Source organism: Phyllobates terribilis, unplaced genomic scaffold (assembly GCF_046119375.1).
Source record: "Phyllobates terribilis strain yellow unplaced genomic scaffold, ASM4611937v1 Scaffold_49__1_contigs__length_9717188, whole genome shotgun sequence".
Lineage (NCBI taxonomy): Eukaryota > Metazoa > Chordata > Amphibia > Anura > Dendrobatidae > Phyllobates > Phyllobates terribilis.
Window position 1 is genome coordinate 8,251,297 of NW_027362809.1, and position 14,799 is coordinate 8,266,095.

General features: G+C 45.3%; 1 protein-coding gene and 1 pseudogene across 1 annotated transcript in view; both read right to left on the bottom strand.

Moving 5' to 3' along the window:
- LOC141191651 (uncharacterized) overlaps positions 1–14,799 on the bottom strand; it is a 147,852-nt pseudogene that overhangs the window by 6,603 nt on the left and 126,450 nt on the right.
- The window catches only part of LOC141191649 (uncharacterized), a 30,976-nt gene that overhangs the window by 2,861 nt on the left and 13,316 nt on the right, over positions 1–14,799 (bottom strand). The window contains exons 2-5 of the mRNA XM_073661590.1: positions 741–890; positions 432–611; positions 225–348; positions 44–141 (exon numbers count right to left, since the gene is read on the bottom strand). Coding sequence (XP_073517691.1) covers positions 44–141; positions 225–348; positions 432–611; positions 741–890 — 552 coding nt within the window. The remainder of the gene's footprint in view (positions 1–43; positions 142–224; positions 349–431; positions 612–740; positions 891–14,799) is intronic.

Genomic DNA, 14,799 nt, shown 5'->3' on the forward strand with positions numbered 1-14,799 from the left:
AGCCGTCTACACATCATAGGGGAGACACCTTCTCTCCATCTACCTGATGATCCTGAGGAACATTGGGGTCTTCTTGTTTACAGTCCTGTGGAAGAAGAGGACGGGGACATCTCTCTGGTGTTGTCCTCTTACTGGATAGATCTGGTGGAAACACATACAGGGAATGAATTCATTCTTTACATACAGATAATTATAGGCCGTGTGTATTTAGTCCTGTCTATTACCTGGAGATGTGATGGGCTGGGGAACCTCCATCATGATGTCCTTGTACAGATCTTTGTGTCCTTCTAAATACTCCCACTCCGCCATGGAGAAATAGACGGCGACATCCTGACACCTTATAGGAACCTGACACATACAATGATACCGTCATCCCCCTGATCCCTTCATAGCGTTACTGTATAATGTCCCAGCATTCCCAGCAGTGTCACCTCTCCAGTCAGCAGCTCAATCATCATGTAGGTGAGTTCTAGGATCTTCTGGTCATTGATGTCCTCATGTATCAGGGGGTGAGGTGGAGGCCCAGTAATTGGGCTCAGGGGTCTTCCCCATCCCTCAGACACAGGGTCCTGACAGCGATCGCTAGAGGTCTTCTTCACTACTGTGTAATCCTGGTTATGGAGAGACACATTAATAAATCTCACTACAGACATTTCCAGAGTCCTCACCTCTCCAGTTCTGTCCATCTGTTATTCCCATAGATCAGAATGATGTAATGTGACGTCATCAGAATCTCTCACCTCTCCAGTAAGCCGGAAGACGATCTCTAGGGTGAGGTGGAATATCCTCTCCACCATCTTGTCTCTGTCCATATCCATCCTTGATGGGTAAATCAGGAAAATTCTCTTATATAGAAGATCTTCACTGAGAGGATCTGATATTGTAGGGACCTGAATGAGAAGAAGATGAGCCGATGTAACATCATAAAAATCCTGTGTAATAATACAATTACTGGGAATAATAAGGGAAACATATGAGGAGATTATTGTACAGTATTTAGATTCCTTCTTTAGATCTACTAATAAAACTAAAGGTGGTGTGAAAAAGTGTTCGCCCCTTTTCCTGATTTCTTATTCTTTCACATGTCTTTCACACTTAAATGTTTCAGATCACAAAACAAATTTAAATATTAGACAAAGATAACACAAGTAAACACAAAATGCAGTTTTTAAATGAAGGGCTTTATTATTAAGGGAAAAAGAAATCCAAACCTACAGAGCCCTGTGTGAAAAAGTGATTGCACCCCCAACCCCCACCATTAAAACATAAATTAACTGTGGTTTATCACATCTTTGGGAAGCAAAGTTCAATTTCCCTAGCCACACACAGGCCTGATTACTGCCACACCTGTTCTCAATCAAGGAATCACTTAAATAGGACCTGCCTGACAAAGTGAAGTAGACTAAAAGATCCTCAAAAGCTAGACATCATGCTGCGATCCATAGAAATTCAGGAACAAATGAGAAACAAAGTAATTTACATCTATCAGTCTGGAAAAGGTTCTAAAGACATTTCTAAAGCTTTCACACTCCAGCGAACCATGGTGAGAGCCATTATCCACAAATAGCAAAAACATGGAACAGTGGTGAATGTTCCCAGGAGTGGTCGGCCGACCAAAATTACCCCAACAAGTGTTTGATCCATGAATCGCCCAATAAATTTTGGGGTTAGAATTGAAGCAGGATGTTTTCAGATGAAAGTGGCCACTGAGCTTTGATTGTCACATAGTGTCATCATCAGCAGGTTGCAATAGAGATGCAGAGAGACTGGAAAAGTCACAGAAAGGCAGAGAAACGGACGTCCTTTGGCCACATCCCACACTAATGACTGTTTCATTGTGAACAATGCCTTTCAGAACTGGATGATGAATGCCACACAACTGCAGGCACATTTAAGGGAGGTGAGAGGAACCCAAGTGTCCTGTCAGACCATTTGAAACAGTTTACATCAGTGTGGTCTGCTAGGGTACCTGACCATACAACCAGGCACAGGCGTCATCAACTTGCATGGGCCAGGTAGCATCTACACTGGACAGTGGGCTGCAGTGCTGTCCATTGATTAAACTCTATTGAAACTGAGCAGAAATGATGGCTGCCAATGATGTTGGAGACGTCAAAGAGAGTGCTATGCATCAGCGACTGTTGTAGCCAGTGATGTTTTGTTACAGTGTGGGCAGGTGTGTCTAGTCAATACAGAACTACCCTACACTTTGTGAATGGTACAGTGACAAGCCCCTACTTCTTGAATAACCTCATTAATCCAGTCATTGTGCCTCTGCACAAACAACATAGGCCTAATTTCATCTTCATCCCACCATCGACAAGGTGAACCCGTTTGGGATAGATCTACACTGTCTAATATTAAAAACCTTACCATGAGTCAAAGTTTACCTCAGAGTGAATAAGGGCAGACAGAAGGTGTCTGTCGCTGGTGGATAGCTTTTATACTATTGTTGATCAAAAACAGTGTTACTAAGAACCCTATTTTATTTAAATGCACTTGCTTTTTATTTATTTATAGTAGGGTTTTTGTTCATTTTGCTTCTTGTAGGTTTTTCTGAATCTTATAGAAAACCTGTGGGATCAGCTGAGTCGCTGTGTAGAGGATTGTAATTCTGTACCCCAGAACCTTAATGACCTGTGGGCCGCCCTTCAAGAAGAATGGCATATCATGCCTCAGCAGACAACAATTAAACTTGTGACCAGCACTCACCACTGTTATTATTATTTATTTATATAGCACCATTGATTCCATGGTGCTGTATATACAACCCCTGGCAAAAATTATGGAATCACCGGGCTCGGAGGATGTTCATTCAGTTGTTTAATGTTGTTGAAAAAAAGCAGATCACAGACATGGCACAAAACTAAAGTCATTTCAAATGGCAACTTTAGGGCTTTAAGAAACACTTAAAGAAATCAAGATTAAAAATGTGGTACTGAGTAAGAGTATTTTTTTTCACACCAAGCAGAGGGAAAAAATTATGGAATCACTCAATTCTGTGAAGAGATTTGCAAAGGGAGGTAGCAGAGGAGTAGCGAGGCGAGAGATGAACTAGTAGGGCAGCAGAGTTAAGGACAGACTGGAGAGGTACGAGAGTGTTACCAGGTAGGCCACAAAGGAGGATGTTGCAGTAGTCGAGGTGGGAGCTGATGAGGGCATGCACAAGCAGTTTAGTAGATTGACGGTTGAGGAAAGGACGGATTCTGGAAATATTTTTGAGCTGGAGGCGACAGGAGGTGGCAAAGGCTTGGATGTGGGGTTTAAAGGACAGGACAGAGTCAAGGGTTACTCTGAGGCAGCGGATTGCCGGTACAGGGGAAAGTGTGATGTCGTTTATTGTTATAGAAAGGTCAGGTGAGGAAGATACGCAAGATGGAGGAAAGATGAGGAGTCCAGATTTGTCCACATTGAGTTTGAGGAAGCAAGAGGAGAAGAAGGAGGAAATGGCTGATTGAAATGCTGGAATTCTGGACAGCAGAGAGGTGACATCTGGGCCAGAGAGGTAGATCTGGGTGTCATCAGCGTACAGGTGGTACTGGAAACCATGGGACTTTATGAGCTGTCCCTCGCCAAGGATATAGATGGAGAAGAGTAGGGGTCCTAGAACAGAGCCTTGAGGGACTCCAACAGAGAGAGGACAGGATGAGGAAGTAGTGTGGGAGTGGGAGACACTAAAAGTGTGGTTAGAAAGGTATGAGGAGATCCAGGATAGGGCAACCAAAGGAAGAAAGAATCTATAGTAGGAGGCAGTGGTCAACTATGTCGAAGGCAGAGGACAGGTCTAGAAGAAGGAGTATGGAGAATAGTCTGTTAGCTTTGGCTGTAAGTAAGTCATTAGTAATTTTGGTAAGGGCAGTTTCGGTGGAATGGTAGGGACGGAACCAGATTGTTGGTTGTCGAAGAAAGAGTTAGATGAGAAATGGGAGGAAAGTTCAGCGTGAACATGTTGCTCAAGGAGTTTGAATGCAAATGGGAGCACCGATATGGGGCAATAGCTGGACAAAGCGGTTGAGTTGAGGGATGGCTTTTTGAGGATAGGCGTGATTGTGGCATGTTTGAAAGCAGAGGGGAAGGTTCCAGAAGTTAGTGATAGATTGAAGAGATGGGTTAGAGATGGGATGAGTGTGGGAGTGACGTTGGGGAGGAGGTGGGATGGGATGGGGTCAAGTGCACAAGTGGTAAGGTGTAATTTGGAGAGGAGGTGAGTAAGCTCTCTTTCAGTGATGTTGGAGAGGGAGGTTATGGGGAAAGGACAATGGTCTGGAAAACAAAGGGGTTGTGGTGGTCAGACCGTGAAGGCTTGCCTTGTTTGGTCAATATTGTTTTTGAAGTGTGTGGCAAACGCCTCAGCAGTGATGAGGGAGGTCAGAGGGGGCAGCAGAGGTCGGAGGAGGGAGTTAAAAGTTTTGAATAACTGTTTGGGGTTGTCGGAAAAGGAAGAAATGAGGGTTGTGAAGAAGGCCTGTTTGACAGAGGTGAGGGCTGATTTGAATTTGAGTGTTGCTTGTTTGAATGCAGTGAAGTCATCTTGCGAATGTGTTTTCTTCCAACGCCGCTCTGCAACCCTGGATGCTTGCCGAAACTTTTTGGTGAGGTTATTGTGCAAAGGTTGTCTATTGATTCGTTGCACTCTGCCATACACAAGAGGGGCAACAGAGTCAATAGCAAATGCGAGAGTGGCATTGTAGAAAGCAGAGAGGGAGAGAAGGTGAGAGAAGGAGAGTCGCCGGCTTGTTTTATGTTTGAGTAGGACAGATCTGAAGTTGAGGAGCAGGTTGGCAGATGAGGTCAGGTGGGGAAGTAATAGGGAAGGAGATATGATTATCTGGTTAGAGGGTACTGGGGTCTGGGGATAGCGGAGAAGAGTGAGGATTAATGGAACAAAAACTGTAAAGGCATATGTAAGCACGGTGAAAGTGTAAGGGAGAATAGAGAAGCAAGTACAGTTAATAGGTGGTTACTCGTACCTTCTCGTCACTTCTGGTCCAATTCTGGCATATTTCTGCAGGTTACTCAAGGAGACATACTCATGGAGATAGACCACGGTCACACAGACCTGTATGTCTCAATTTATACAGCTTCCAAAGCACATGGAATAGGCCACGTGTGAGTAGGAGGGAGGAGCCACAAGGAGACGATTCACAAAAACAGGGGGGATAAATAGGAGAGAGAGGCCGTATAAACAGTTTTGAATGGAGATAAATGGATATGTAGAGTATTGCACATTGAAACGTTCCTGCAATTGAAACAGATGGTTGTCAGATCAAGGGTGATGGCAATATTGAAGAATATACATTGTGAGATTACATGTCTGGATATCTGGCATATTTCTGCAGGTTACTCAAGGAGACATACTCATGGAGACAAACCACTGTTGTTGGCTTTTGTTTCAATAAATTGTTTGAGATGAGAAAATTACCATTGCATGCTTCTACTTAAGTGCCCTACTTTCATGATGAAATCTCACAGTAGCGTGAAGTTTTTACGTTTTCCAGAAATTTCTCCAGAAAGCCAAATATCCCTAACTTTTTGTGAGTAGTGTATATACACACATACATTTGGCGGATTTCCCTATTCTGCAGACCGCCTGCTGCCGTTTTACTTGGCGGAACCGGACCAGATGGTTTGGAGATGAATGAGAGAGACCAAAGTCCAAAAATAAATTATTATTTACTTAACAAAACTTGATGAGAAGTAATACATCAGATAGCCACATGTAAGGGAATGATAATCCTCCAGATATATTTTCAAGCTATATGTAGCAAAAATACGGATAACTAAAATATAACTTTTACTTAGAATCTTTAAAAACTATTAAGAAAATACAGTAAAACACCACTACGTGTGGACGAACAAGCCAAACATATATTACACACCACCTTTGCTATGGTCCAAAAGCTATCTCAAAAGTCAGACCTTTATCAGATAGGTGTGTAAATTTAAGCGGAAAAAATACAGTTGCTCTTCCACCCAGAAATAGCAGAATGCTGTCACTTTCTTTAATGGAGCAACACAAATTAGTTAGTTTACACTTGGTAAATGGAATCCATTACTGCGTTGTCATTAACTCATTCTTAGCAGCGTATCAACGGCAGGGTTTTATTGTGCCCAAAAATACCACTTGCCACCAAATCCGTCTCACACTGCTCTTCACAATGGTATATATACAGAGACAGTGATAGTGGTCAGTATAAACCAACACCGCTTAGACATGTACAGCAGCACCGTTAAACGTTGCACTAGGGGACAATCAAACCCATCTACTATGGTGCCTATACATACAGAGACTATCTCAAATCATAGCTGTGTATTATGTAGTACTATATACACGTATTCTAGAAATCTCGTAGGCAGTACTCAAGTGGTGGAGCATCTTTTCTACTCCATCCCACTGAAACCCTGTTCTTGATCATATATAGCATGGAGTGCATACATTTATTTCTGCACTCAGACCACTGCTTTATCACAGTAAAGGAACGGTCTCACCCAAGATTTAGTCCCTTCCGGCTTGCACTCAGATCCTTATTAGTGTTGAGCGAGTATGTTTATCCGAGTATGCTCGGGCCGAGCTCCGAGTATTTATAGCTGCTCGGTGATATGCTTGAATCGCTCCCGTGTGCATGATTTGCGACTGTTTGACAGCTTTATTACATGTGAGGAATGTGTAAGAAATAGACATTCCTCACATGTAATAAAACTGTCAAACAGTCGCAAATCATGCACACGGGAGCGATTTAACCTCATCACCAAGCAGCTATAAATACTCGGAGCTCGGCCCGAGCATACTCGGCGAAAGGGTAAATAGAACATACTCACTCAACACTAATCCTTATGCCTCCTGCCAACCCTGGGTGTGTGAACTCCCACAGGATCTCCCAACGCGTTTCATCACAAATGTAGAATCATCAGGGCAGTTGTGAACCTGCTTGTGTCCTCATGGGGGCCTTTGCAAGTCATCTGCCAACTTTCCTGGCTGTTGCAGTATCACTTACTGGCTTCCTTGTTCTTTTATTGTGCACTCTGTCGAAACCCCGCCTCCGGCGGATGGCGCATTTCCGGTCTTTGGACCGCATATCCGGTTTCCGGAGCGCACATCTGGCCTGTGGAACGCATATTACCACTTCCGCCGGCTGTGCTACAAACACCAGCCTGCAAACTAGCCTGAAGCTCCATTCCAGATAATGACAGGAGGGGAACGGTCACACCACCTCTCCATGCCCATCACCACAATTCTTATGCTTGTGGGGAGGCCATAACACAGATCTTAACCATTAGACTAGGATCCTATAGGCCTATTCTTGTTAGACAGGTAATTCATATGTCCTGCCCCATCCCTAGGGGTAGTGCAGGTATTCCTTCAGCAACTAATTTTTAATAAAAACCAATGGTCTCAAAAAAAAGCATTCCTTACCAAAAAAGTATTTTCACTCTTTAATAATGACATAATCCAATTCACTTAAACACGTCATGTAGAGAAGATGTGTGTGTCAAAAAAATGCCAGGGTGATCAAACAGGAAGAAGGGTAGTAGTGGAGGAACGCATGATATAATTTGCATGAGGGAACCAGGGAACACCACCGAAAACCCAAAGAATGGGTGGAAAAGATCTCTAGAGTATCCCTCTCTATCTGCACACCTACTTAAGGCGGAGGTTGGCACCCTGTCCTGCGCAATGGCACCCCCACTCATTGGCGGCTGTCCCTGACTACATGTCCCTATTACACCTCTATTTCAAAGAAAAGAGTTACGAACATTTGCCCATTCAGGCCATTCGGGTATACCATTCTGAGGTTGAAAATCCAATGGGTCTCCCTCTGTAAAATCGACCTATCCCAGCTACCTCCTTTCACAGGAGGTGTGATTTTCTCGATCCCCATAAATAGGTTCTTCCTTACATCCCCGTGATGCCGTAGGTTGATGTGATTAGCGACCTGTGTATCTCTTTTATTCCTTATATCTCGTATATGTTTCCCCACTTGCTTACGAAATTCTCTTCTTGTTTTTTCAACGTACTCCACCCCGCACTCACATGTGCCCTTATAGATGACGCCCTTAGTGCGACAATTTATGAAGTGCCGGATGGAGTACGTGGTACCAGTAACATTGCTTTTGAACTCAGCCTGACTGGATCGATTCACACATCTTACATCCCCCACATGTGAAACACCGTTTGAATCCTCTAGCCAACCAAGTCGGGGCGGTTCTCAGCTGATAGTGGCTATGCACTAGCCTATCCCTCATAGATTTACCTTTTCAGTATGTGATTTGTGGGTAAGGTGTGATCTCATTCTCTATGTCTGTGTCCATCTTTAATAATGACCAATGCCTTTGGAGGATTGATCTAATCTCCTCCGCTCTATTGCAATATCTCATGACGAATTGTGTAGTTACACTTTGATCAGGTTTTTGTTTTGGGATCAAAAGGGGTCTCCGATCTCTCTTTAAGGCCTCATTGTATGCCACCCTCAAGACTCTTTCGGGGTAACCCCTGTCTTTAAACCTTATCTTGAGGTCATCTGCCTGCTCCTTGAAGGACCACAAGGTAGAGCAATTCTGGCGCATTCTTAAATATTGTACCTTAGGGATTCCCCTCCTGAGGGGGGCCGGATGGTTGTTCTCCCACCTCAGGAGGGAATTTGTGGCTGTTTCTTTCCTATGGGTCTTAGTGATAATTTCACCCTTGGAATTGATCTCAATTTTAATGTCCAAAAAAGCCAGGGTAGATGAATTCACCTCATACGTAGAATGTAACCCAATATTGTTGACATTGAGTTTCTTGACAAAATCCCCGAACGTCTCCACAGTGCCCTTCCAGATGACAAAGAGACCACCAGCCCAGGAGCAGGTTGACATACGATGGTGCACACGGGCTGCCTATCGCGGTGCCCCTGAGCTGGTGGAAGTACTCATTATTGAATAAAAATACATTTTTGGTCAGGCAAAATTCCAGTGCTTTCATCACGAACTGGTTATGTCTCTCATACTGTCGCCCCCTGGTGCTCAAATAGCGATTAACTGCTTTCAAACCCTCCTGATGTAGGATGGAGGAGTACAGTGCCTCCACATCTATAGTCTCCAAAACCATGCCAGGTTCCACACATATCCCCTCCAATTTACACAAAAGCCTTAGTTACTTACCGGTAACGGGATTTTTCGGAGCCCATGACAGCACCACGTGAGAGAGAGGATCCGCCCATCAAGGACAGGAAACCTACAGGTTAAAAAGGGCAGCCCTCTCTTCCCGCCTCAGTTTAGTTAACAGAGCATGAGAGTAACGCCAAGGTTAGTTATAACAAAACATAATCACATTAAGTACATCACTTTTCATCAATTTCCCGCAAGGGTGCACAAAAAGAAATCAACTCTACGGGAGTGCACAACACCAGTGAAGGGAGGGAATATAAAGGTGCTGTCATGGGCTCCGAAAAATCCCGTTACCGGTAAGTAACTAAGGCTTTATTCGGTCTCCCATGACAGCACCACGTGAGAGAATTTCAGAGACGAAGGAAATTAGGGAGGGACCACAGCTTGAAGTACCCTTCTCCCGAAAGTGAGATCTGCAGAGCCACCCAGATCCAATCTATAGTGCCTATAGAAAGTAGAGGGAGAAGACCAAGTGGCAGCCTTACAAATTTCCTCAATGGAAAGCCCTGTCTTCTCCGCCCAGGAGGTTGATACCGCTCTGGTAGAATGCGCCCTCAATCCCTCCGGTATCTCTTTATCCCCTGAGGAGTATGCGAGGGAAATGGCCTCCTTGATCCATCTAGCGATTGTAGTCTTTGAGGCCTTACAACCCTTCCTAGCCCCCTGATAGCAAATAAATAGGGACTTATCCTTTCTAAAGCCACGTGATACTTCTAAGTACCTTAGTACGCACCTCCTAACGTCTAAAGTGTGAAGTCTCTCCTCTTTTTGATTTTTGGGCGGAAAGCAAAAAGTTGGGAGAACTATTTCCTAGGTTCTATGGAATCGAGTGGCCACTTTAGGAAGAAAGGCTGGATCAGGTTTTAATATAATCCTATCGTCCAGAATTTGCGTAAATGGAGGGCATATTGAAAGGGCCTGTAGGTCACTGACTCTCCTGGCTGAAGTTAGGGCTACTAACAGGACCGTCTTTAGGAAAATAATTTTGGGAGAGACTAAATCTAGTGGCTCAAAAGGAGGACTGGTCAAGGCATCTAAGACAAAATTCAAATCCCAGGGAGACATCTTTACCTTGGTAATGGGTCTACACCTAAAGGAAGCTTTTAAAAAACGGGCTATCCAATAGTTATCTGCAATATTGGAAGAAAATAAAGCTCCCAACGCCGACACCTGTACTTTCAAGGTACTAGTAGTGAGACCTAATTCTAAGCCTCGCTGCAGAAATTCCAGAATTTTCCCAATAGGGGGCTCCTCCTCCACCTTAACATCTGCAAAGGACAGAAACTTCCTCCAGGTCCTGGCATAAATACGGGTGGTAACAGGTTTTCTGCTAGCCAGGAGAGTATTCACTACATTTGCGGGGAATCCTTTGTTGGTCAATAACACCCTCTCAAATTCCACGCCGTCATATTTAGACTCGGGGTTGGAGGATGGGAAAGTGGCCCTTGAGTGAGGAGGTCCGGAATCTCCGGAAGAACCCAGGGATCTGATATGGACATCTTCCGGAGACAAGGGAACCACGGTCTTTTGGGCCAAAAGGGACATATGAGTATCACTCTGGCCCGGTCTGCCCTGATCTTATCACCGCTGGGAGCAGGATCATGGGAGGGAAGGCATATGCCAGAGGAAATCTCCAGGGAACCATGAAGGCGTCCACTGCCAGGGGTCCTTCTCTGGGGTCTAAGGAACAAAAATTTTCCACTTTCCGATTGGCTCTTGTTGCGAATAAGTCCACAGTCGGAAGGCCCCACAATTCTACGATTCTGGAGAATATTTGTATATTTAGGGACCACTCTCCCTCTTTTACAGAAGTACGGCTGAGGAAATCCGCTGTGATGTTTTCCTTGCCTTTTAGATGAGTAGCCGAAAGAGAGAGACAGTGATCTTCGGCTTTCAGCAGAAGTGCGTTCGCTACCCTCATCAAGTTTCTTGAGCGGGTTCCCCCTTGGTGGTTTATGTAAGCTACCGTGACTTGATTGTCCGAGAGTACACGGACATGCTGGTCCTGTAAATATACAAGGAACTCGTTGAACGCATGCTGCATCGCCAGAAGCTCCTTAACATTTGATGACAACTGTTGCTCACTGCTTGACCAGGTTCCCTGCACTAATTTCCCTTCAAAGTGAGCTCCCCAACCTGTGGCACTTGCATCAGTGGACAAGACTGCAGTTGGACTACATTCCCAGGGAACCCCTTTAGCAAGATTGTCTTGTCGTAACCACCAACGAAGGGACCATATGGCACAAGGACCTAGCGTAAACCTACGGTCTAGATGCCCCTCTAAAGCTGCGTTATTGTACAACACATCCCACTGAAAGGCTCTTGAATGCAATTGTGACCAACGAACCGCAGGAAAAGTGGAGGTGAAGGTTCCCAATAGTGACATGGCCTTACGGAGTGACATAGAAGGTTTACGTATACATTGTTCTACCAACTCCCGGATTCTATCAATTTTCTCTTCTGGAAGACAACATAGCTGTTTCCTGGAATCTAATATGACCCCCAGATATTGTTGTACCTTGAGTGGAGATAGTCTAGACTTTTCTAAATTTAGAAACCACCCCAAACTCTTTAAGACCGACATGGTCTCCTGCAGGTGGGTCTCGCACTGAACCAACGAATTCCCCACTATCAGGAGATCATCCAGGTAAGGGATAATTAGAATGTCCCTTTCTCTTATATGGGCCATAACTTCCGCCATTACTTTAGTAAAAACCCGTGGGGCTATAGCTAAACCGAAGGGGAGTGCAGTGTATTGGAAGTGTCTATTTCAATGGCCAGCCTCAAGTATTTCTGGTAATCACTATGAATTGGGATATGGTAATACGCATCTTTGAGATCGAGCACTACCATATAGCAGTGGGGAAAAAGTAACTTTATTACGGATTTTAAAGACTCCATTTTAAAGGTGTGTATTTTAAGGAAATTATTCAGGGATTTCAGATTTATAATTGTCCTGAAACTTCCATCCGGTTTCGGAATCAAGAAGAGCAGGGAGTAGAAACCAAGACCCTTTTCAGCTTCCGGAACCTCAATCAGGACGTGCTTTCTTATTAGGGTTTGTACTTCCGAAACGAGGGCAGCCTGGCGTTCTGGGGAAGAACTGGAGGGAACAACCATGAATCTTTTGTGAGGCAATGCTTTAAATTGAAATTTAAGACCATACTTAATCAGGCTCAAAATCCAATTACTATGAGAAATCTGTTCCCAAGCTGGGACAAAAAATGACAATCTCCCTCCCACCTGGGCTGATTGTGTATCCCCTGGCTCCTGCTCAATTTTTGGAGACGGACCAAAGAGTAGACCTCTACCTTTTCGACCCCTTTCGTCAGACTTGTCTTGCTCCCTGAAATATCTCTTCCGGAAAAATTTCCTCTTCCGGAACGATCTCTTAAAGGAGGGTAGAGGTACTGATGGAAACCCCTTCTTAGGGTCCCCCGCTTTCTCCCATAAGTCGTCCATGGTCTGACCAAAGAGGTATTCCCCTTCACACGGGATTGTACACAGTCTGGACTTAGTCTGTAAATCCCCTGGCCAGCTTTTAATCCACAAGGCTCGCCGAGCCGCATTTGACAGTGCTGCTGACTTTGCTGCCAACCTCACCGAGTCCACAGATGCATCAGCAAGAAAAGCTGCCGCCCCCTGAACCAGTGGAAGGGAAGAAATAATGTCTTTCCTAGAAGTCCCATCCTTCAACTGACTGTCTAGCTGTTCAAGCCACACCATCAGGGCTCTGGACGTACAGGTAGCTGCTACTGTTGGTCTCAGTGCTCCCGCAGCTGTCTCCCATGCCCCTTTCAGGAAAGTATCAGCCCGTCTGTCTAGGGGATCTCTCAATGCACCCATATCATCGAACGGGAGGGAAGTTCTTTTCGCTGCTTTGGTAACAGCAACATCCAGCTTGGGTGCTTTTAACCAGGAGGAACACATAGCATCCTCAAACGGATATTTCCTTTTAAAGGATGGAGGAACACTACCCTTCTTGTCAGGCTTTCTCCACTCCTTATCAATGAGGTCTTTCACCTTTGAATTTACTGGAAAGACCCTTCTCTTCTTTAGCCCCAGACCACCAAACATAACATCCTCAGCTGACTTCTCTACCCTCGAGTCCACTATCCCCATTGTAGATCGGACGGCTTTTACTAGGGCATCGACCTCCTTCAGGGGGAAGCACTGTCTATCTGGCTCACTATCAGAGGAAGAGAAGGCGGAGGAGGAAGCGACCGATAGCTCAGAGTCTGAACCCAGCTGCGTTTCTTGAGGAATATGCCCAGACTCTGAACCTTGCAATGCTTTGCCTATTTCTTCCCTTATTAAAGTTCTAAGGCCTAGGGAAAAATCTGGGGTCTCCTCCGATATCATTTTGCTGATACAAAGCTGACATAATCTTTTGCTATATGAATCAGGGAGTGGACAGCTGCATAAGGCACACTCTCTGTGCTTGAACTTCAAGGAACATTTCTTGCTCTAAAAGAAAGTCATAGATAGAAAGAAGGAGGAAACATTAGTAGAACTTTCACGAAGATTCCACTCACCCCACAGAACCTTCGGTACCGTAGAAGCAGAAGAATCCAGCATGCATGGCGAGGAATCACGCCGCACCGGACCGTCCTTCCTGCTCTTAGTGGTAGCTCTTCTAGCTGTATGACCAGACCCTAGCCGGGAATGACGCTGCGCCACTAGCTGTGAGGGCTCCCCAGAGGGCTGCTCCTGCAGCAGATGTTGTTGCCTAGGTGACAGCTCCTATGAATCTTCCATAGCTTACAATGTAAGAATGGGCTGGGAAGCACCTCTGTATGTTACCAGACCCTTTATATACTGGCCATACCGGTACCATGTGTGGGTGTGTCTTTCCTTTTTTTTTTTTTTACCCAGGAGGGCGTTACCTGCTCCTTGGTCTTCCTCCCCAGGTCCAGGTGGGATCCAGGTGGGCTCCTCGCCGCCAGATCCTCAATCCCCCGGCGTTCAGCTGCTCGCGCCAAAAAACTCAAACGAGCCCCGCCCCTTCCGGTGTCGTCACAGGGCTTCCTGCCCGGCGCACCGGAAGTCGCGTCAGAAGGCGCCCCCATGAGCCCTGCCGTGGCGTCTCCAGAGGACCGGGACGAACCGGCTCAAACCACCTGCTGTGGCCCTCTCTGGGACAGGAGTCCATCTTCTGCAGGTAAGCCTGCAAGGTCCCCCATCATGGACAGGAAACCTAAACTGAGGCGGGAAGAGAGGGCCGCCCTTTTTAACCTGTAGGTTTCCTGTCCTTGATGGGCGGATCCTTTTTCTCACGTGGTGCTGTCATGGGAGACCGAATAAATATTGGTGGTATCCCGTACGTGTGAGTTGAGGACTGTCACAAATGGCCTTAGAATTTTTCCACATACATACCAAGTTTCTCGGTTAAGCTGTTAATTCCACAGACAATCGGCCTTCCTTTTAACGGATCGATGCCTTTGTGGACTTTCGGGAGGCAATAAAAAGTTGCCATCACCGAAAAAAGGGGAGCAGAAATTCCTTTTCTTCCCTATTGATCACCCCCTGCGCAAATCCATCCTCCGCAAAGGATCTCAGCTCTTTACAAAATTCTTTCACTGGATTGAAGTAATACATCAGATAGCAGGCAAAGTACTTTATGAAGGCTTCTTCTGCATTATGCAGTCCAGT